The sequence below is a fragment of the Zosterops lateralis genome, assembly GCF_965231275.1.
Source record: "Zosterops lateralis genome assembly, chromosome: Z".
NCBI lineage: Eukaryota > Metazoa > Chordata > Aves > Passeriformes > Zosteropidae > Zosterops > Zosterops lateralis.
In genome coordinates this window covers 22,789,188-22,812,165 of record NC_139800.1, presented here as the reverse complement: position 1 = coordinate 22,812,165, position 22,978 = coordinate 22,789,188, and the positions used below count along the sequence as shown (strand labels likewise).

The 22,978-nt window shown below is 41.7% G+C and overlaps 1 protein-coding gene across 1 annotated transcript; it reads left to right on the top strand.

Annotated features, from left to right (window-relative positions):
- Nucleotides 1-64: 64 nt before the first annotated feature.
- TPGS2 (tubulin polyglutamylase complex subunit 2) lies at nucleotides 65-22,895 on the top strand. The gene is made up of 7 exons (XM_083884352.1): nucleotides 65-206; nucleotides 5,119-5,198; nucleotides 13,189-13,276; nucleotides 14,634-14,765; nucleotides 16,854-16,967; nucleotides 18,622-18,782; nucleotides 20,410-22,895. The coding sequence occupies exons 1-7, from the start codon at nucleotides 134-136 to the stop codon at nucleotides 20,635-20,637; spliced, it is 876 nt and encodes a 291-aa protein (XP_083740478.1). The 5' UTR covers nucleotides 65-133; the 3' UTR covers nucleotides 20,638-22,895.
- The last annotated feature ends 83 nt before the right edge of the window (nucleotides 22,896-22,978 follow it).

Here is a 22,978-nt window from a genome sequence, read left to right as displayed (position 1 = left end):
ATGGGCCGACGGGGGCACCACCCGGAAGAACTATTATTCCCAGCGTGCCCTGCGGCTACGAGGCAGCAGGAAGGACAGAAAGGCATTGTTCGGTGTTGGAGTGGACAGAGGCAGGAAGAGGGTCCCGCGGAGGATGGAGGAAAAACTCCCCACCGGCATCAAGCCGTACTTGGATAAGCTCACCCTGGGCGTCACAAGGATATTGGGTGAGTGACGGTGAGCAACAGCCCCACAGGGCGAGGGCAAGCCGGGGGCGGGGGGAGCCACCCGGTTGTCACGGCCCCTCCTGTGAATCGCGCACTGAGCAGCCTGTGCACAAACAGACACGTCCTTATTTCTGGAAGCAACGGCAAGAATCCCAATCTCTCGACTTTAAGAGTTTCATAAACATCAAAGGAGAAGGTGGTGTTTTATGAAAAACCATAGAATCACTGAATGTTAAAAGGTGGGAAAAGACCGCAAAGATCATGCAGTCCTAACCCTGATGCCACGGGCAGCTTCCACTAGATCAGGTTGCTCAAGGCCTTATCCAGCCTGGCCTTGAACACTGCCCGGGATGGACGTCCCCAGCTTCCGTGGGCAAGCCTGCCAGTGACTCACCACCCTCAAAGTAAAGATTTTCTTCGTAATACCCAACCCAAATTTCCCGTCTTTCAATTTGTATCCATTACTCCTTGTCCTGTCACTACAGTTCGTAACGAAGAGTCCCTTTGCAGCTTCCCTGTAGGCCCCCTCCAGATATTGCAATGTTCCTGTGAGGTGCCCACACAAGCTCCCTGTGTAAATCGGGCCTAAATTTGACCCTCTGTGGTAGTGTGGGGTCAGCAGGGAGTATGCCCCATGAAGAGAAGTTCAGCATGATGTAGTGTTCTGGTAGAAGGCTGGTTTGTGAATCTGCTCAGGATCAGATCCCCATAAATAGTTGCCCTGCAACTCATTCCCACAGTGTGAGACTTGTTCCACAAAATGCCCTGCTTTTGCCATTTCCAGATTTTGTTCAGATCTTGAGCCTTCTTGCATCTCCTCATCTCCCTTTGAAATTCAGCAGAAGTGCAAGGCATCCAAAGGAAGGATTCGCAGACAAAACTTTACTCATATCAGTGGAATCACAAGGATTTGTGCAAGTATTTGTGTGTGCAAAGGATTTCAGGATTAGACCTTTCATACCTCAGCAGCACAGAGCACAGGACTGTCTTATTTGTAAGGCTGGAAAGCCATACATCCGTCCCAAACCACATGTACAGCAAGATTTCAAGTTGCAGTCTTGGAATTTCTTCCTGGGAATTTTAGAGCCAAAAGTGAGCTCTGTAATCATCTCACCCCAGTGCTGCATTGCAGGACAATGAGTTTCACATGGTAACTTCAGTGTATCTATAGTTGTACATGGATTTGGATAGCGGCTCAAACAGATGAGATTAAAAGATCAGGGTTAAATTCTTTCTCTGATCTTCCGTGAGGACAGGATTTCACCCTCAGTCTCTAATCAGTGCTGTCATACTGACTTATTACTGGACTTCTTGAAGGGGTGCGGAGGGGTGGGTAGATTTTTTTTTTTCTCTTTGTTTGTTTTGTTAGTTGTGAGGTCAGGATAACATTATATCTACTGTGTGAATGAAACTGATGATCATCATCGCAGCAAAAGCTTCTTTGTGATGCCTTAAGTTTTAGCTTTCATATTTTCCAGATTCTGTACTGCATTAGTATATAATTCTGAACTTCATAAAAAGTGTTAGCAAGTTCTCTTCACAGTTTAGTTAGAGAAAACAATCCTTTTCCAGCCAGAGAACCATGGACACCATTGCAGCATCAAGCCCAAGTATAAACAATGACAAACTGAGGAGACCAAACTGGGAGGGTGGGACTTCATAACCTAAAGCTGCAATTGAGCAATTAACCCAAATATGGAAATGGACGAAGACTTATAGAAAAAACTTGTGATTCCACCATCTTGGGTGGAGCCATGGCTGGGCTCTTGTACTGCCCAAGGTGTATCCTGTGAAGGCCTTTTTGATAACTACCTACTTTATTCCTTTAACACTGACTAGCCTCTTTTCCAGGTAGCCTGACAAGGCATCATTTGAAGTAGCTCTCTTTAAAAAATTACTATCCCTGCCCACATTTTTACCACCCTTAAATGTGTGAGAGCTGTGAACTGTGAGCTGTGAACTGTGTCCAAATGTTTGTATGTTGCCATGTAATTGTTTTGGGTAGCTGTGTTGTCTACACTAGCACGACATGACAATGCAGGTATGGCTCTGAAAGTCCTGTAACATCCCTTTCACATGGAAAGTGTTTCCTCATTTGTGTTTTCTTGTTTTTCTCTCAGTGTCTCTGACAGCTTGTATTGTGCAATACAGCGATGTCCATCACAGTGATGTTTTACTCCACTTCTTTTCTCTGTCTCTCCACACCTGGGAATTTGGCACATTTTTTTCCAATGAAGTTGTCCAAGACATTTCAACTGCCCCACGAAATTAATTAGAATTGCTTAGCTAATTGGGAAACATTACCACTCTGTTCGGTTCTTGTTTCTTTGAAATAACAAAGGATATTATTTCAAATAACAAAGGGTACTCAAAGCGATGCTGTGCTCAGTATTTAGTACTACTAGAAACTATCTTACTTTAAATCTTTTGGAAAGTCTCATGAAGTCACTTGATATTTTCTGCCTAATGTAAAGTACAATCATGCATTGTTTTGTTGGTTTGGGCTTTTTTTTTAACTTTAGTCTCTGTGGAAGTCCTAACAAGAAGGGATTTTTCTCACAAGCATTGTGAAGGCTATACCTTGACGGAAAAAAGGGAGAGATCTTTCCCATTGCTGGTATGATTCATTTTGCTGAAGTTCTGTGAGTAACAGAAAATTCCAGAACGATTTACTATTCATAATTAAGTCCAAATGGAAATTGTTAGCTTCTCTAAACTGTCCAGGATGGAACCATACGTCACTGTTAGCACTCTCTATTACGTACAAAAATAAGTGTTCAAACATTTTTAAATTACGCTGAGAGTTTAGCCAACTTACAGGCAGTATTAGCAGTACTGTAAAGACTGAAAATCCTGTGATTTGCTGCTTCAGCTTTGTGTCACACCATTACATTCACTGTTTCTGATTCATGCTGCAAAGTGTTCTTGAAAGCTTCCAGATGAAATGTCCTGACAATAAGGCAGAGTTTACTATGATCTTGATTCAGATTAATTGATAAAGTGGAGTCACCTGGCAAAGTCAAACTTTGTTTAACTAAAGCCACTAAAGTGGCTTCTTCTTTTCTTCCATCTGGAAGGAGAAGCAACTCATGGCAAAGTTAAGCCTAAATGTTCAGTGGAGGTTCCGTCCTATACACATCTGTTAAACATGGTCTTCAGTTTACCCACAGTATATTGTTAATATAATATTTGGTCTTTTAAGATGGAATTTCTCTTTCTTTTGATCTTGGATTTGGTTCAGACCTCTTTAAAAGTTGCATTATCTTGTTCCTAGACATCTTCTTTGACTGATATGATATTTAATCTTCTGTCATCCCAGCCAAAATGTTGTGCATGATGAATTAAACATCCCTGCTGTTTTCTTTGATCACAGAAACTTGTCATAAAGTTTGCATAGCTTAGATGGAAAAGGCCAGTTAAGTAATTGATTCCACTCTCTTGTTTAGACAGCTTATATTTCAGAAAGAGACAGATCGCCCCACCTTGGACCCACCTACCAGAAGTGAAACTTGGTAAAAAATCAGAGTCTTCTGTGTGTTGGAGGTTCCCCTTGGCTGGAAAAATTTACCAATGTGACCAGCTATGATTTTTTTTTAATGTCTTTACCTTGAATTTTGTTTTTCTGATGCCATGTTTTATCTTTTCAATTATCTGACAATGTAAAAATCAATATTTCCAACTGAAGCAAAGTTTAGGCTTCCTGAAACTGAGTGCCACTCCTCCACTAACAGAACAGACAAGGACAATGCTACTGATAGAATTAAAAGCCTGACATTGAAGATAAAAAACAAGCCAAAGCTCTCTAGTGCCTGCTTTTCCTGTCTGGTGCACTGTGTATGTATTACTAGAAAGCAATTGTAATGTGTGTGACTGCTTTAGGGGCCAAAACTTTCACAGTGGAGCCAGTCTTGAAAGCCCTGCATAGTTATCACTTCTATTCCATGGCCCTGTCTGCTGGGCTTGCAGTTTCCACAACAAGTTAGTAGTCATTCTGGACTTTATCCAAAAAGAATTATCTCAGTGACAATTATTTCAGTTGGCTGTGATGAAGTAAAACATTATAAAATAGTAAGTGTAAGGGAGTCCGTTCTGCCATCATACACCTGAAAGCACCATGTGGATTAGTATCATACATTTATATAGCATTCTTTCCCATAAAATATTCATAAGGTTTTTATAGATTGATGCAAGTTCAGTTCTTGTAACAAATTTTCATGTGTCCAACAGAGATTCCAGAGAATTGATGTTTGCTCATGCAGATCAATTCAGCAGGATGAGGTTCTGTGTCTGTCCAAACCCACTGAATCCAGAGCTGAAGTGTTCCTGTCCTTGTGAATAGAGTTGTTAGCAGTTCAGAGCAGCACTGCATTACATCTTGTCCCCAGCTGAAGATATCCTACCCAACAGAAACCATAAGGCATGCTTACAAATAAAAATTCATCCCCTTGTAAGAGTTTGCCTCAAAACTCATTACTGGGGTTTTTTTCCGTTTCTCCATGAAACCTCTGCAAAAGATCACACCTTGAAGACAAATTGTGCTTATGTCATAGGATCGTGGAATGGTTTGAGTTGGAAGGGACCTTAAAGATCATCTTGTTCCAACCCCTCCCACCCTGGGCAGGAATGCCACCCACTAAATCAGTGTATATATGGATATATCATGATATGTGCATATGTACGTATAAAAGAACCCCAAATAATAACATTTTGTGCAGCACTAGACAGTCTCATGCCAACACATGCAGAGTACATTTACAGACAAAAGAAAGTGACTGCTCAGGCACCAGTACAATGCTTGCAATCATTAATGCCGTTTCCCTGGCTGTCACTCAGATTAATTTGCAAAATTGTCTGTCTCACAGTGTTGGCATCACCCATGCCAGCTGCAAACATGCTCCTCTTTTCCTTTCAGAGACTTCCCCAGGAGTTGCTGAAGTGACTTTTGTGGAAAAGGAGCCAGCTGAACGCCACACAATCATCTCTTGGGAGCAAGTGAGTATTTTCCTGATAAAACTGCAGTCAGTTTGAATGTGCAACAGCCCGTGAAGAATGTCAAATGCAATGGCAACCTTGTGTTTATGAGACAGCTTGTTACCAAGTTTAATGTACAGTGCAGCCTATACAGGTGGTATTGGCTTTTTCTTAATCAGGTATCACTCTTTTAGGCTGTCACATGCACCTGATCTGTTAGAGCAACATCATCAGTGTGGGTACATTCAGCATGACAGCTCTAAAAAGAAACCACATAGCCGTAGTAGGCAGCTACAGCGGTGACTCAGTGGAGAGCAAACATTCTTCTGACTCAGGTCTGAAAACATTTTCCAACTCCCTTTCAAACAAAATGAAGCAGTGCTTTATTATCTATGGCCATTAAAGGTAAAGGCCTCAAGCTGGCAAATAACACTGAGCTACACAGTTTGTTTCTCTTTTTAGTCTCAGCCATTCGCTTCAGTTTCTCATATCCTTTTCTTTCACCTCCTCTTTGGCTACCCAGTCCAATCTTTTGGCTAGAGTATGTGCCATTGCCTGTTCTAGAAGACTATGGAAGACACATACTGCCTTCACTCTGTATTATCTGACCCTACTGTATCAGTCTCTGTGATCAGAGGGCTCCTGAAAACTGTTGTGTTACTCACGGGCAGAGTGAGTAACGGGCAGAGTGAAAAGCTTTTTCACTCCTTTTTCACTCCTTTTTCACTCCTTTTTATATATCTTCATTATATATATATAATGAAGAATATATATCTTCATTAATCCCATGGCCATGGTGGAATAACTGTTTCATAGGTATTCCTTCTGTATGGATGGGACAGAAGAAGCTCTCTGGCCTTTGGAAAGGGACATGGCAGAGGATGGAGTTGAGTGAATCATCCTCCCTCTTCTCTAATCCTGGCTGTGGCCTAAAGCATCTGCTCCGGGAGACTACTCTTGTTACCACTGCATAAAATACTTTCCCCTTTGACACCTTGCCATTTACTTTTTTTCTTAACTGTGAATAAAATCTTTTGCTAGTTTTAGTAATGTTCTATTCAAATTAATGACATTTATCAAGAACGTACATAATATGTATTTATATATATTTTTTCCAGGCCAGAAGGTATGTGGTGTAAACCTGTGTGTAACTTATGAAACTTGCTCAGAAGTCAGCAGCTGTGGTCAGGGAGAAATGTCCTGTTTTTCAGGTTTGTGTAAACTGATCCCTGGTTTCCTGTAGCTGTTGTTCAGGTGTTGGGGGTGAACTGAGCTGGAAAGTTTGAGGCACCATGACTGTAAGCCAGCTCAGGTGTGGGAACACAGAGTGGTATTTGCTCATTCTTCTGTTGAATGGAGAGGACTTCTTTTCCCGGACACGGTGCTCATTCCTCTCATTTTCAGGTGCTGCTTCTCCTCTAAAGTAAAATGGGCTTCTTTCAAAACCGAGCTATTCTTGTAAAGCCAAACAAGTGCCATAGCCAAAGCACTTCATTCAAGAGAAGCCGAAACAAAATTTCAGTTCCCAGCCACCCCCCACCCAACAATGAACTAAGTCAATTGTGGAAGTAAATGTTGAAAGTTAAATCAGTAGTTGGATTAGACTTCTAATAGTGAAGGACTTGGCTGTCTATTTCTTTGATTTTGGTTGCAGTTGCACTGACAAATCAGACAAATTAAAACTTCCTTCTTAAACTGAAAGGTAACTGGATTTTTTTTCCTTTTTTTTTTTTTTTTCTTGAGCTCTGACTAACCCAGTCTTCACAATTGCAGGACAAAATGACCTGCTGTGATGATTAGGTGCAATGTACTCAGTAATTTACAAAGCCATTCCAGGATGAATTTGTACCTCATTCTTCCCGAAACTTACCTTTCTTGAATTTGAATACGTTTGTTTTCATCAGATTTTTGGCCACTAGGTGGCAATACTTATGCACGTAATCCTTTCTCCGTGGCTCAGATTTATAACAAGATTTTTTCAGAGTATATTTTTAACTGCCCTCTACATCTTTGGTTATGAAACTATTTGCAGGACTTTTTCTGTGATGTAGGAAAAACTGATGAAACTGTTCCCAAAACTACTTTATTTCCCCCTAACAACTTTTCTTTCTATTGAGACTCACCAAATAAAAACGTTATTCTTTAGATTATTGTTTAATGGAATCAAATTTTCCAGTCCTATTTCAGTTTTGCAAGGAAAGATTTTTTTTAACTGAGAAAAAAATGTGTATTCAGAAGGTCTTAAAAGAAAATCAACCTTTTAAAAATTACTAATTAACATATTTTTTATTCATTCATTTTTTGTTTCCATCAGCCATGTTTTCTAAATCGTGCTATGCCATGTTTGTGCTACTATCTAACTAGATACTGCCGTGTTTTAAAATCTTACCTTGTTGAGATTAAAATGATCTTTAAAATCTTAAGCTTGTTGAATGTCTCTTAGCTGCCATGAGGCTTTTCAGGGGAAGCTGAGCTTCATGACAGGAGTTAGTGCAGTAAGGCTGTAGGAGACAAGAAGAGATTTTTCCCAAGGGAGAATGAGATGCTAAGTGTTACACATCAGGAAATCAAACTTAAAATCACTCCTGAAAAATATGTTGGAAATCAACATACTCACAAAAATGTTTGAGGTGTATGATTGCCAAGTGTATTTACATGGATAAAGCATCACATCCCCTAAAATTGTAAGCAGTTCAATATATTTTAATAAAACCAGGTATTTTTCAATGTTTCCTCATATTTAAACCTACTAAGATGTTACCTTTTCCCCAAGAAAGAGAGACAAGAAACACAAGAGGGAGTAGAGACAGGAGTTACCTGGTCATGAGAAACCAGTGTTAATAACTGCGTATCGTCCTAAGAACTCTTTCCCACTCCTAAAATTATGCTGGCAGTGGTCCTCCACATGCAATTTTTAGAAATAGGTGTTACTCTAAAATACTGCTAGGAGGCACTCTGGTGCAGTGTCTGAATCGCATTTTCTTTTTTGCCTCAACTAGGAGAAAGATGAATCACTGACATTGTTTTGGTTCTCAAAAATTCGAAAATTGCATTTTGTTTAAGAGACAAGAGGTACCTGAGACCATTTTCTGTTGTCCTCTCTTTTTACTTGGGAGAAAAGCCTTACCCACACCTGGCTTTCAGGGACTTTCGGTACCTTTTAGGTGGTAGAGAGTGAAACAATCTCCCTCAACCTCCTCTTCTCCAGTCTGAACTTGCCCAGCTCTCTCAGCCACTCCTCCCAGAACTTGTGCTTCAGACCCTTCCCCAACTCTCTTGCCCTTCTATGGACACACTCTAGCCCCTCAGTCTCCTTACTGTGAGGAAACAAAGCTGAACACAAGATTCCAGGTATGGTCTCACCAGTGCCCCCAGCACAGGGAGGTGGGCACTGTCCTGCTCCTGCTGGCCACACCATTGCTGGCACAAGCCTGGTGCCATTGGCCTTCTCGGCCACCTGGGCACACTCCAGCTCATGTTCAGCCACTGGAAACCAGCACCTCCGTGTCCTCTCCCACTCTGCAGCTTTCCAGACACTCTGTCCCAGCCTGGAGCTGCAGGGGTTGTTGTGGCACAGGGACAGGACCCAGCACTTGGCCTTGCTGAACCTCACACAACTGGCCTCAGCCCATGGTGGATCCATGTCCTGATCCCTCTGCAGAGCCCTCCTGCCCTCCAGCAGGTCAACGCTCCCACCCAACCTGGCACTGTTCTCAAACTGACTGAGGGTGCTCTCAGTTCCCTCATCCAGATCATCAATAAAATAACAGAGCTGGCCCCAGTACAGAGCCCTGGGGAACACCGCTAGTGACTAGCCTCATCCAAACAGCTGGAAATAATTCCAATCACCAGCACTTTTTGCATAGGGATATCAGTTTCAGCTAACAGTTCACCCATCCAATTCATGAGCAGCCAATTTCTCCAGGAAAATGTTGTGGGAATGTTGTCAAAGGCTTTACTGAAGTCTGGGCAGACACGTCCCCAGACTTTCCTTCATTCACAAAGAGGCTCACCATGTTAGAGAAGGAGATGGGGTTGGGCAGTTATGCCTTTTACAAACCCATGCTGGCTGGGCCTGATCCCCTGGATCTCCTGTACATGCCATGTGATGGGCACTCAAGAAGATCTCCATGAGCTTCCCCAGCACCAAGGTTGGTTCCCCAGGCTGACAGGCCTGTAGTTTCCTTGTTCCTCATTCGAACCCTTACACACAATCCAGGAGCCTCCCAAGTTGCTCCCTCTACTGCATAATGTTTCCAGCACACGTCTGGAATGTCATCCTCCTTGCTTCTACTGCATCTCTCTGCGTACAAATATGTACACAGGGTGCACAACTTCATCTGTCTTTCCTGGCATCCTTCTTGTCCTCCCTTAAAATTACCCAAGCCTGCCATCCCTGATCCCTGTGAGGACAGGGTCTACCCACTTGACTTGAGCTTGACTGCCTATTAGAGCTTGCTTGCCTTGTGGCTGTGACTGTGGGAGAGGTGGGGAAGTGGATCCAGCAGGGCCAGCACATGAAGAAAGCTGTTTCTTCAAGCTGTATAATGGGGAACAGGCTGGAGGACTTCTGGGAGGTAGATGGTGTTTCTTACACAGTGTTCCCCCTCTTGTTAAACTTTATAACATATTGAAAAACTGGATGCACAACAATATCCTCAAGAGAACTTTGAAGTCCTGTTCTCTGCAGCAGGGGATCAAGTCTACTTCAGCCCCAGAAAATCAAGGGGATCTCCTGGGGGACCCCCAGGTCAGATTTATTGAGGATGCAAAAAGAACATTTCAATACGTTACATAAATTAACACAAGCATTCACTGGCAGCTGGGACAAACCAGCCATGAAACTGCAGTAGATTAATGAGAAAGGTGGCTGCTGATGTGGTCTGATACTTGGAAGCCCTGAGAAGTGACATGAATGCCTTCTCTCCCCAGAAGCTGGATAAAACTCATTCATGTTTTTGGAGAAATCTCTCTAGAGCTGTATGTTTTGATTGCTTTTTGTTTCTTTAGTATATTTGCTTGAGAGGCATTGTTTCAACAGTGTTTCAAGTGAATTGCCATATGTTGGGGTTCTTAGCTTTGGATCCAGTTCTAATCAGGTCCTGGCAGCAAAAATCAGATTCTGATATTTTTCTCTGTACTCAATGGACTGTGCTTTCTTGGGAGACTTATTTGGAGATAATACTGAGAACAAACAAAAGGAATAGACCTCATACACCATATTAAGTACTTGGGATATTTTGTTTTAAGAGCTGATGAGTGTAACCAGATAATTGGAATGAAAACAGCTGCTTGCCAGGGCTGTGGTTAAGCCAATTCTGATGTTATTTAGGAACAGTGTATTTTATGGGGCTGAGAACTAGCAGTTGAGCAAGAGGTACAGAGTTTGATAAGCAATTTTTAATATATTGTGGCTTGTTTCTCTCACTGCTGTCAGATTGCTTATGTCATATGGCCATGTGACTAAGCACAATATGACAGATCAATCGATCCTTTCCATCAGATGAGAGAAATGGGTGCTAATGAACTTTGTATTTACAGGCCTTTCCTACAGACCCCAGACCTGCTCTGGTAGTGCATTTTCTACCCATATATTTTGCATCATCTTTTTGAAACTCGTGCAGAGGGACATGGTTTGGAGAATCCTGAAGTAAATTCAGAGAGCAGCCATCTGGAGAAACATGCACATGTTGATATTTTTCAAAAGGAGGCTTCAGAACAGAAAACCTATTTAGATGTGATTTTTCTCTTGTCCTAGTCAGCTGTATTTGCTAAACTGGTCTGTGCCTGAGTTGGATTTATCTGGATACTACAGTGGAAGTTTAAAATCTTACATTTTGTCATCCCAGTGGATCTGTTTCTCCTGCTTGGAGACTTAACATCTACTGAAGCCAGGAGACCCATTCACATATGTGTTTTTACTGCTGCAATGAATTAGTTCAAACTGGGGGATTTGAGATGTAAAAGCATTATGTAAACTTTTGTACTCTCCTGAGGTTTTGTAGCAGGTCTGTCATACTTTCTTTCTTCATAGTTTTAGCCATAGTCACTGTGCTTGCAGGTACAGCTTGAAACTGGATGTGATGAAAGCACAGCACAAAATTATAAATATTTAGGACTGAGGAGAACCACAGAAGAAGGTGTGTTTGTTAAAGGCATTTGAAGAATTTCAGATATGTCCATGTGGTTTACTAATCACCTTAAACTTACCGCCAGGTCCTCAGCCATGCACAGACTCTTGTCATAGGATGGTAAATTCTTCTCAAAACAGCCTCTTCAGTGTCAGGTTATCTGCTTTAAGATCTGTATACCCTGAAGATTTTCTCTATCTGGATTAAGAAAGCTCTGAGCTAGTGACCAGGCTGCTTGATGAGGCAAGTGACCTGCCCTATTGCAAGCTGCAAAGCCAGTAGTGTCTGGGACTCATCAGTAGAAGTCAATCAATATTAATGGATGTGCTTTAAAAGTAACAAGTACAAGACTGTGGGCAGATTAGGGGACAGTTTAACCCCAGTTTAGGGGACAGAAACGGTAACAACTCAAAGAAAGTATCTGTGAATAAGGCTTTAACAGGCAGAAAGGCTGTTCTGTTCCTAGGGGAGGGAGGACATGTGGACAGGGTGAGACCAGCACTTTTCCTTGCTCAGTCAGCAGCTGATGATTAGAGGCCAGCATAGCAGCTGGATGTACAGCTGGCAGGTTGCTCTTGCTGGATAGGTACATCCCTCTTCTCTTGAGATGTTAAAAATTCATGCCCCAAGTGAAGCAGAGATACTTGAACTTCACATGCATCTTCCTTTTCCTTAGCTACTGGTTACTTGAATAGTCTGTCTTTATTTAATGAAACGTTTCCACAAGAAGTATGGTGCAGCCCCTGGACAACTCAACATGCACAGGTTGTGGAACCTCCATTATGGGACACTCTCCTGAGTTTTGACATCTGATTCTTTTGGAATCCTGAGGGTGACTATTTTAAATTTGGCCTCACTGGAATCAGTCTGGTTTTTTTTTCTCTAAAACAGTTAAAAACAGACCAACAGGTTACTCTTTTAGTCATGCTTGTTGCTTGTGTTATTAAAACTGGCAGGCTTCCATCCTATTTAATTTTATGTACCTCACAATTCAGCAAGAACAGAGAAAACTGGTCTGCAGCCAGTCATGTCTCCAGGAGCAGGGTCTACAAATGCCTATAGCTCCTTGGGCTTCATTTTGTTCTGAGGATTAAGCCTTTATACTTGCTTCCTTCCTTCTTTCCTTGTATTTGCAGCTTAACTGAAGAGTCTTAAGTTAACAAAGACTCCTTCCACAACCAAGACAGGTATAGAAGTGTTCTGCTTCCTAGAAACTCGAGCTCACTGGTGGCTTAGAAGGAAGCAGGCTTAGGGGTCCCAGCCATGTACTGAAGTTTGGAGGGATGAAGCCAGACTAGCAGGTTTGTGAATCTGGCTTTGTATGTATTTGCACACATACTTTTTGTTACGTGAAACATCAAATCTTCTTGAATATGGGCAGCTTTTGAGTCTATGCCTCTTTTCACCTACTTGGAGCTGAAATCCTTCAGAAGAAGAGAGTCATTGTGCTAATACTGTACATGCTTTAGTGGAACCGGTAAGTTTAGTCTGATTTCACTTAAAGCAAAACCCTACTCTTTTAAGACATATTTTTCATAAATATGAAAATAATGATTGTTCTGATTTATGTGAATCTGGAGTGGTTGCTAATCTCAAAAGGTAATACAATGTCTCAGTTGGGAACAATGCTGTAATAATTTTGTGATGACTAACTGCTCATTGTGAAATTTTCCCAAGCTACCTTTATTAAGACTAGTAGAAGCCCAAGAAATAAGTGGTTTTCTCTCAAAGCTTTAGAATGAGATATTTGAACTGATCTGAGTCACCTTGGAGTTAAGCAAAAAACTTGGTGGCAAATATTTCTGTACCAATTTTCAGTTGTTCTTAGGGTTTGAGGGATGTTCTGCATTTTCCCATTACACTTTGATTGTAATTTGCAGAAAAATTCCTGTGTATTACCTGAGGATTTAAAGAACTTCTATCTGATGACAGATGGCTTCCAGATGACCTGGAGTGTGAAGACGGATGGTGAGTCCTTGTGTTCCCCCCCACTGACAAGCTCAATTCCTTGCAGCCAGTTCTTCCTTTGCAGAACCTCTTTAATTTCAAACTTACTCTCTTCACAATCAGTACACATCTCTCAGGGCAAAATCTATGGCTTGCATGTTCTAGCCTCTCACAGAAGAGGTGTATACACAGAACACAAGAAACTAATTATTCATTACATAAATACTCTTCTCTAATACGCTGACCATCTGTTGATACTCAGATTTAGGTGTGTCATTTAAACCTTAGACCTTAACTCCCTCTGTAGTTCATGGAGAGGGAAATAGCTCATTATCCATCATAAATCTTTAGGAAGTTACCCTCTGATAATGCTTCTCTCTTGTTAAAGTATGTACATACATGTTGGAGCCTGATTCCGCTTTTCACCAGCTAAAGTCCAAGCTTAATTTTCTATCCTTGTTTAGTAAAAATCAGGTAGATTGTTCACTCTGCAGCTTCTCATTGCCTTCAGGCAGGGTTCTCAAATTGGGCTGTGGACACTGTTCACTTCTGGAGATGGGTGTCAAAAGCAGGGTCTTCCTCAGGAAGTGAAGTGACATTTCAGAGACAGTTGACATCAGTGCTTTAGCACCTGCAGTGATTCCCACGACGTTGCAAGGGGGACTTGCTGTGTTATGACCTCTGGGGAGTCTTGCTTTCAGGACTCACAAGTGTGCTGAGACCAAGGCTGCTGGTACAACTGTCTTGTTTTATCAAACATGCAGCAATCTGCTCTGAGATCCATCACACTGGCACGTAGCTGAACAGGGTGTTCGCTGCCTTGATGACTGGTAGCAGTCTGAGTCCTCAGAAATACAGGCAAGTGACAAGTCCTGTAGGATTTTTTCAGGAGCACCTACATGTTGATGCACCGATAAAATCCTCTGTGAAAGTGGAAACCAAGAGGATGTACCCCAAACAGGTACATGGAGTTGGAAGAGGACAAGCTACCCAGTAAGCTGTGAATGTGTAAGGTGGTTTCTGATAGGAAGAGCAGCAGCAAGAAAAAGAGCTTTGAGGAAGAGGCTGTAGCTGAAATCCTGTAGCCAGGATTTTTAATTTTTCACAGAACTGAGCTAACAGCTGCAGCACAGTCCTTGCCAAGCAGTGTAATTCTCATACCTTTATAGCTCTGAGATGGTGTCTCATCACATGTAAGTGGGAGTCTGTGTGTGAAAAAGCCTCATCTTTGCTCCTGTAGAGTCTTATTTAAGTTAAATGTCCAGGTCTGCTGGGTAAAACCATCTCTTCACCCCACAGAGGTTGATGTCTGGAGGAAAAGAAATACCTCCCATGCTTTCCTGACAGTGGATGTGATTAATAATTGGTCTTGTTGCAGATACCCCAATGCCCCTGGGCTCCATGGTGATTAACAGTGTCTCAAAGCTGTGTCGGCTCGGGGGCTCCTCTATGTACACTCTGCCTAGTGCTCCAACTCTCGCTGACCTGGAAGATGACACAGATGAGGAAGGTAAAGCACTGTTAACGGGCTAGAAAACCTGCTCTGTCTCATCCCTTTTGTTCTATTAATGTTAGGATATAGCACAAGATATGTGGACCAAAATACTTTCCACTAGACCAGGTTGCTCAAAGCTCCATCCAGCATAGCCTTAAACACTTCTGGGGTTGGGGCATCGACAGTTTCTCCAGGCAGATTGTGCCTCATCACCCTCACAGTAAAGAATTTTTTCCTAATATGTGACGTAAATCTTCCTTCTGTCAGTGTGAAGCTACTCCCTGTTGTCCTGTCACTACATATCCGTGTAAAAAGTCCTCTCCATCTTTCTTGTAGGCTCCCTTCCATGTACTGCAGGGTCACAGTTAGGTCACCCTGAAGCCTTCTCTTTTCCAGGCTGAGCAAACACAATTCTCTTAGCACCTGAGCTATCTCCCATGGCAGGGGAATTGAAACAAGATGATCTTTGATGTCCCTTCCATTCTACAATATAGCAACAGAAAATGTCACTTCAGTTAAATGGGTCTAGCAACCTGGTCTAAAGAAAGGTGTCCCTCTCCATGTCAGGGCAATTGGAACAATATGATCTTCAAGATCCATTTCCAACCAAACTTATTCTGTGACTCTCTGTCTCCTAGGCTGGATCTATTACATATCTTATAGGTTCCCTACAGCCTTGGGAAGTAGATCTGTATGCTATGAATGTCATGGGAATTAGTGTTATTTGCATCCTCTTTTAACAGCCTGTTCTGCCTTTTCCCTGTTTAAACTTTCACCTCAGCCTTGCTCCAGTGATTCAGCTTCCAAAGTCTTTGTGTACTTATGGTGGGATAAGAACAAAAGGTAATGGGTTTTGTTTTGATAGTGAAAAGACAGCTGGAATTGGAAAAGTAACTGGTACATACATAACTATGAGGTTACCCTGCAACACATGTGTTCCAGGCTGCCTAAAACTGCTGGAAATGCTATTTGGAGAGAATAAAAAAGAAAAAAAAGCTCACTCATTTTGTCAGAGCTCTTACAGTCCAGCTGGAAAAATCAAGAGGATAAGAACACAGCCAAGTGTCACAAGAATTTCTTAGAAGAATTTGATTTCAGTCATCTCTGCATCTCTATAAGCTTTTCTAGCTTCTAAATGTGGCTGAGAGTATTTTTGGACATTGCAGTTTGGCTGCAGTCTCCTGATCTTCCAGCTATTGTAATGAAATGCACCAAATTCTGCTTCTGTTTAGTGGCTTAAACCTTCATTGATGCATTTATAAGGTACACTGAGAAACACTACTACTTGCAGTAGTTCTCATCCTGACTTTCATGGAACATTCTTCTGAAGAGTACAGCTTTTATGTCCCACTTCTTCCTCATCAGGTTTAGGTTTCAAAACTGCAGTCTGCAGGAACTTGCAGCTACACAGTCCCAAAATCATATTGTAGGAATACTCAGTGAAGGTTGAGGGTCACAAGTTGAATAAGAGTCAGATGTGGTTGTTGGGAAAGATGCTGATGTCACACTGGAATGTATGGAGAAATACTTATCTCTGCAATTTCATTAAAGTCTTGTCCCAAGAGAAAAAGAATAAATTGTTCTTCCTGTCCTCCTTAGAAAAAAATAAATCAGGACAAAAAAAAAGGAATCATATATACATCAGAAATAATGAGCTTAATTGTAGCAGGGAAGATTGAGGATCCATGAGGAAAACTTCTAAGTTATAAATGATGGATTTGGGTTGAGTGCCTAGAGATTCGGCCTTTTCTAACAGTGGAGAACTTTAAGAACAGATTAGACAAACTTCACAAGTGACATCTGTAAACCTTGTCTTGCTTAATGCCAGGGAGGAACTAGATATCAACTCATCTATTCTCAGACACATGATTTTGACTCTCTGGTTTGTTTTCCTAACAGAGATGAAAAATTTTCTCACTTTTTTTTTTTTTTTTTTTTTTTAAACATAGGGAACTTAATAATTTCCAAGAAGTATAAATGTAATAGTTTGATTCAGTTCTTCATCATCTGATTTTTTAATGTATAAAACAGATTGACTCTTTGCAACTAAGTCACAGTAAGTTTTCCAAACATGTTTCATTACTTTTTTTTTCCTTGGTTCAGGTAATGGAGACAAACCAGAGAAGCCACACTTTGATTCTCGTAGTCTTATCTTTGAATTAGACCCATGCAATGGGAATGGGAAAGTCTGTCTTGTTTATAAGCATGCAGAACCAGGTAAGGCTGAAAAAAGAAAAGTTAGCTATCTCTTGTTGTGGGTTGCATCTGGAGGCCGCATGTGGAGAGTTATCTTGTATTTCTGATCTTCTTTGCAATTTGTAGGTGAAACTTCTACTGGGATGTCCTGTCTCCACTGGAGTCAGGAGCTAAATCTTAACTAGATCAAACATTTTCATTCCTTTTACTGTCAGATTCTGAGTTACAACTTATGATTTCTGTGTGCACAGAAATAAGGAAGTATTCACATGTGACTTACAGACAATTGTGTTGAAATAATTCAGAGCTCCACTAGTCCAGTTACTTGCATGTCTGGGAACAAAGCCACTACATTTTTCTGAGAAAGGGTATAATTCTGCTTAGAAACAAAGTGTAGATGGTAAGAAAAGCTAAGATAGAATTAGACTGGGTCTTCCACCTTGTGAGTGGATGCTGAGCCTCAAGGTGCTAACTAGGCCAAAATGTGGCAGGAAGGGTTAATGGGAGGGTGAGATATGGGAGCTGAGCTGTTTGTTGTGGCAGACACAGGGATAAGTGTTATCAGTTAGAGGGTAGTGAAACACCCAAGGCAATTGTAAAATAGTTGTCATCTGATACAGTGCACAGGTCACTAGTTGTGTGTGTGTTTACTATGTAGGATTGTGCAATTGCAATATACCAGTTCTTAAGAAAAATCTTGTGGCTTTCACTGGGTATGACTACAACTGCCATGGCAGGAAGTTCTTGTACTCTTGCCTCCCAGTGTTAGTGATTTCAGTACATGCAGTGGATAACCTGTGCAAGGGAAGGAAGCACTGTTTACAGGTGTTGATGCCAACACAGGGGTAGGCTATTTAAATGACAGTGATCAGCATCTCAATCTCCCAAGAAAGTAATTTCCTTTTCTGCTACAAAGAAAGTCACCACCAGAGAAATATTTGATCACTGTGGAAAGTTTTTGCAAAATGTGTTTTTGTTGGCAGCACATACTCCCATAACTTCCAGACTCTGGACTCTATTCAGTAATCCAGATGACTGACAATTGAGTTAGTTGCTTTTTGCTTTGTGGGGCAGATAAATGTTTGCCATAATTGTACTTTGAACATATACTACAAAGTTGCTGATGTCCAAGAATGTTCCATGTAGCGTGTCACTCCCGAGTTGTGAAGGAGCAGCATTGCATTCATTGTCCAGGACACAGCTAGTCAAATACCCCATGCAGTGAGTGAACACTGGCTAATGGGTTGGACACAGAAGTAATAATAGTAAATAGGGCTAAATAGTACATAGTCATCACATCAGGCTGACAGCTGGTCACTGGTGGGCTGCAAGGCTCCATCTTGGGCCCAGTGCTCTTCAATGTCTTCATGAACAGCTTGGACACAGGACTGGAAGGGGTTCTAAGTCTGTCCATTATATTAAATTGGGAGGAGCTGATGTCTTCCTTGAAGGCCCTGCAAAGACACCCTGCAAAGAAATTGGAGAGATGTGCAACCACCAACCGTATGAAGTTTAACAAAAACAAGTTCTGGATTCTGCACCTGGGCTGGAACAAGCCCGGATGTTCATAAAACAGCCCTTCTGATGAGTGTGTTATGTCTCCCACCTGACAATGGTCAGGGGTTAATCTTAGTACTCCAAAGCAACACTGTAGTTTGTGCTTGTTTTATTCTAGTGGTCTCCTCAGACACAGAGATCTGGTTCCTGGACAGGGCTCTATATTGGCATTTCCTCACCAAAACCTTCACAGCCTACTACCGCCTGCTCATCACCCACCTGGGTCTCCCACAGTGGCAGTATGCCTTCACCAGCTATGGGGTCAGCCCCCAGGCCAAGGTAGGACAGCAGCATCCAGCCTGTCAGTATTTTGCATAAGTGTAGACTGGAAAAATGTCTTCCCACCTTTTGTCTGTCTGTTCAAATGGGCCTCCCTGGTGAGCCACAGAAGGGACCACAAGTTTTTTTCCTGTAATGTGTGAACAGCCATTTGTTTAGTAATTTGAATTCACTAATATTGTGTTAACCCTGCTTTTCTCTCAGCAGTTGGGCATCAATAAAAATTATGGCCAAAAAGGGCAGTTTAAAGTCCTGTCTGTAGAGGGCTTTAAAGAGGTAGTTAGAGAAGACCTCTACATAAAACCTTGTGAACATTCCAGTTGCTTATTCTTAATAAAATTACTATTCTGCCATGCCAAAATTGTGCTATTAGAGGCTTCTGCTGTTCTTGTGTGTTTGACTGGGCCCTATCTCTGCCTCTATCCTGTGAGAGGTCAGGGAATGGAGTTGATGGTCCTACTGAACACAGTTCCTAAGCCAGCACAGTGTCAGTACACCTTGGCAAGGCCTGTTGTTCACCCCAGACATGACAGCTGTCTTACCAGCATGAGATTTCCCTGGTCTATGTACACATCAGAATTACTAAAATCCCTCCTGACTTTCCATTCAAACAGTGGCTGTAGAATTTGGTTCTTTTCATTCCCTGTTACACTGCACTGGGCTTTATCAGTCAAGGCTGTGCTCTGCCTTTCTGTAACTTTCCTGCTATAAATATTTTTATTATATTCAGTATATTTTGCAAACCTTAAGAGGAATCACTCCTCTTAGGAATATTCCCTAATCATTTGCAGCCCCTGTTTGTTAAAATCCTCGTAGTTGGTTAACAATTATAATTTTTAAAGGTTTTCAGGGGTGTATATTAAAGCCATTTTCCACTAAGGAATTACATTAATAGATGATTATCTATATTTCAGTATTGATCTTCTGTTTATCTTGTTCAACACTTTCCTGATGGTTTCACTGTGATTTGTAATGCCATAACTACTATAGTTTTATTTCCTGCATTTGTTAATGTAAAAAAAAAAAAAGTTGAGAACTGTAGGGCATAACATTGTGGTGTCTGCTGCAATCAAAAAGTCAAATAATTGTAGTTTCTTCTCGATAGAAAATCACAAACAAATAATAAGACGAACAAAGACAAAATTCTTTGTGTAAGGAGTTAAAAAAATCCATTCTTTTATGTGTGAAAAGAGGGAGGAGGGTTACACTTCGAGAAATTCAACTGGTTGGTTTTCAGTTCAGGAGCACATTTAAATTCCAAAGGTTTTTTAATCTTTTCTGCTTATCTGAATCTAAATAAATGTCATTTAGTTTCATCCTCTCCTTTTGCTTTTCCTCCTGTGGTGTAAATCAGTATTCACTCTTGATGGGAGTTACACTGCAGGAAAGATGGTGTTAGGGCTGTGTCTGGTTCTCCTCTTCACTATCTGAAATGCACTTCCAGGACTGGGGCTGTAGCCATGCCTTGTGTGTCCTTATCACAAGCATTCTTCCAAGTCCTATAAACTGCAAACTGATAAGTGGCATAGGATTAAGATCTTGTCTTGGAGAAGATGGGGAGCAAGGCAGAATTGTCTAACTGCAATTTGAATTTAACCTATTTCTTCCCCACCACTCTGCCTTTCAGCAATGGTTTAACATGTACAAACCCATAACCATCAACACAGCACTCCTATCTGAAGAAGCTGATTCCTTTGTGAACAAGCTGGACCCCAATAAGGTATTTAAAAGCAAGAACAAAACTCCAGTGCTCAAGAAGAAACCACCTTCACAGCCACCAGGTTCCCAAAAGAGTCACACAAGCATGACCTCTTCCAAGACATCCTCACTAGCTGGGAATTCTTCAAGGAAGTGAGCCCACCAGATCTGACCCTGGACAACTTTTGCAATAAGCTTTGATGTTTTATGCCACAGAATCTCAGTGGTTCAGACTGAGTTCCTTGTGCATGAATAGATGTGCCCATGGAAAACACATTGCAGCACTTGCATGAAATATAGCTGCCATGTGGATGTAGTTCCTGGAGGCTCTTAAAAAAAAAACCACTTGATACATCAATTTTTTTCCCTTCTGTTACTTGCAGCATATACTTTTCAGAGGGCATGAAGAAACCTTGGATGTCACTGCTCCAGAGGGAGGCTTTGGTTCTTGTACAGCTGCAGCAGTGAAATGAAAGCACGTGTAACTTTAACAGACCCATGCCAAAGTAGAGAATATGAAGATGTTTCTGCCATGTCCTTTGAAAGAAAACTGTCCTGACCTTGCATGCTGTGAGAGCAGGCTGGAACCCACTGAACACAGAAGTATCTTTCACTCCAGATAGAATCAAACTCTGCACTTCCCTGTGCTTCATCCGGCTTCTGCTCTGAGATTCATGGTACAACGAGGCTTGGGACTTCCATGTCTCTACATTAGCCTAGTCACTTGCTCTGCAGCCAGGACCACTTTTTGGCCTTTCTGCTGTATCTTTTCAGATGGTGACACAATTTGCAATAATCCTGAAACCAGAAGCTGCAAGATCCTTTGTTGCCTCCCTTTTGTGGAACTGCTGAGCAGAGAGTCAATGCTATTGAGTCCTATCAGCCAGGAGGACCCCTTGGTTTGTCACACACTCATTTTGCAAAGCTGACTATTGAAACCAACACTTTCCAGTTGGGAAGGATCTCACCAGGGGCCACTGAGATCCTACAGCCTTAGAAGCCCCTGATGCTGTTTTCTATATTGTAAGTTTTCAGATTAGAACTGCACTTTAACCCATTCACTGCTGGTTTTCAGTTCCTCTTGTTTGTTTCTATTACTTTTCTATGCTATTCTGTCTTCCAAATATGCTGGAATCATGGTAGCACCCAATGCATTTTGTGCCTGAATATGGAAATCAAAATCACTGTCTTTAAGTAAGCATTGATTATTTAAACAGCATCATCTCTGATTTTTGAAACCACCACATAATTTTACAAGACAAACCTACCTCACAGGGATGTTGTGAGGCTTTCATGAGTGTTTTTATGGACTTCAGAAAGATGAAGCCATCCTGTAAGTGCTTAATAGTATTTTAATAAATATTTGAATATTTTCCTCCAAAGTGATTGGGTATTTGAAGATGCTTTGGGGAGCACATGGACATGGGATGCAAAGGATGTATGGCAAGACCAGCATTCAGGATGGATTGTTTGGGGTGTTTTTTTAACACAGTAGAGAATCTCACTGAGAAGGGATGGGTTACAGTGCTTTCAGCTAATCCCTTTTGAGCTACTCAGAAATTCCCGGTTTATTTCACACAGGCCAAAAGACTGAACTGTGTGGCAGCTGTTTTACTTCTGTCCCACAGTCACTGTACAAAACCTCTGCAGCCATCAGCCCGTGCTCAGGTGTATTTTGCCACTTCCAGCACTGCAAAGGGCCCACCTTCAAATACCCTTGCTGCATTGCCTGGCAGCCACTCTCTGCCATCCCTAGATGACAAGAAATCCTCTAATTCACACTCTCAAGTCCATGTACATCTTGAGACAAGTGAAGATCGGTTGTAGTTGCTCTACTGATATAAAGTGAGCTGTAACTTTCCACCCAACCCCACTTCCCATGCCATAATAATATCTCAGTTATCCTTTCAATGTTGGGATGAGAATAGTCATTGAAGCCAGTAAATGCTCTTTTCTGAAATTCTGTGCAGTAGTGATGTTCTGTCACTTTCTACTCTTGAAGAACTCTGTGTTGTTTATTCATGGCACCCAGCCTTGGGACTGCAGTTATGTGCTTGACATATATATCATACTTGCTTAAGCACTTTCTAGAAAATTTAGACTGTTGTCACCCTCCTGGGAACAGACAGCTTCTAATAGTGTTCTGCTTTTAATCTAGTGACACCTCAAACTTGTAAGGCTGTTGCAGGCCCACTTCCTCATTCAGAGGAGGTAGCAGAATTCCTGCAGCAGAGGGGCCGCCTCTTACATTTCTCATGCATTCGGAGTAGGAAAAAAGCATGGGGGGTCGGGGCAGTTTGTTCAAGTTGTTGGAGACACTGTCACAGATGTTCTCTTGTCTTCTTTCCTGTGGTGGTAGTTGGTGTAGCTCAAGTCTAGAGTGTCAGTGATGCCAGCATGTTCCAGCAGAACTGTGGCAGAATTCAGGCGACCCTGTAGTTTAGTAATTTTTTTAATGCTTCCTGAATGTCCAGATTGAAAACAAAAAATTAAAAAAA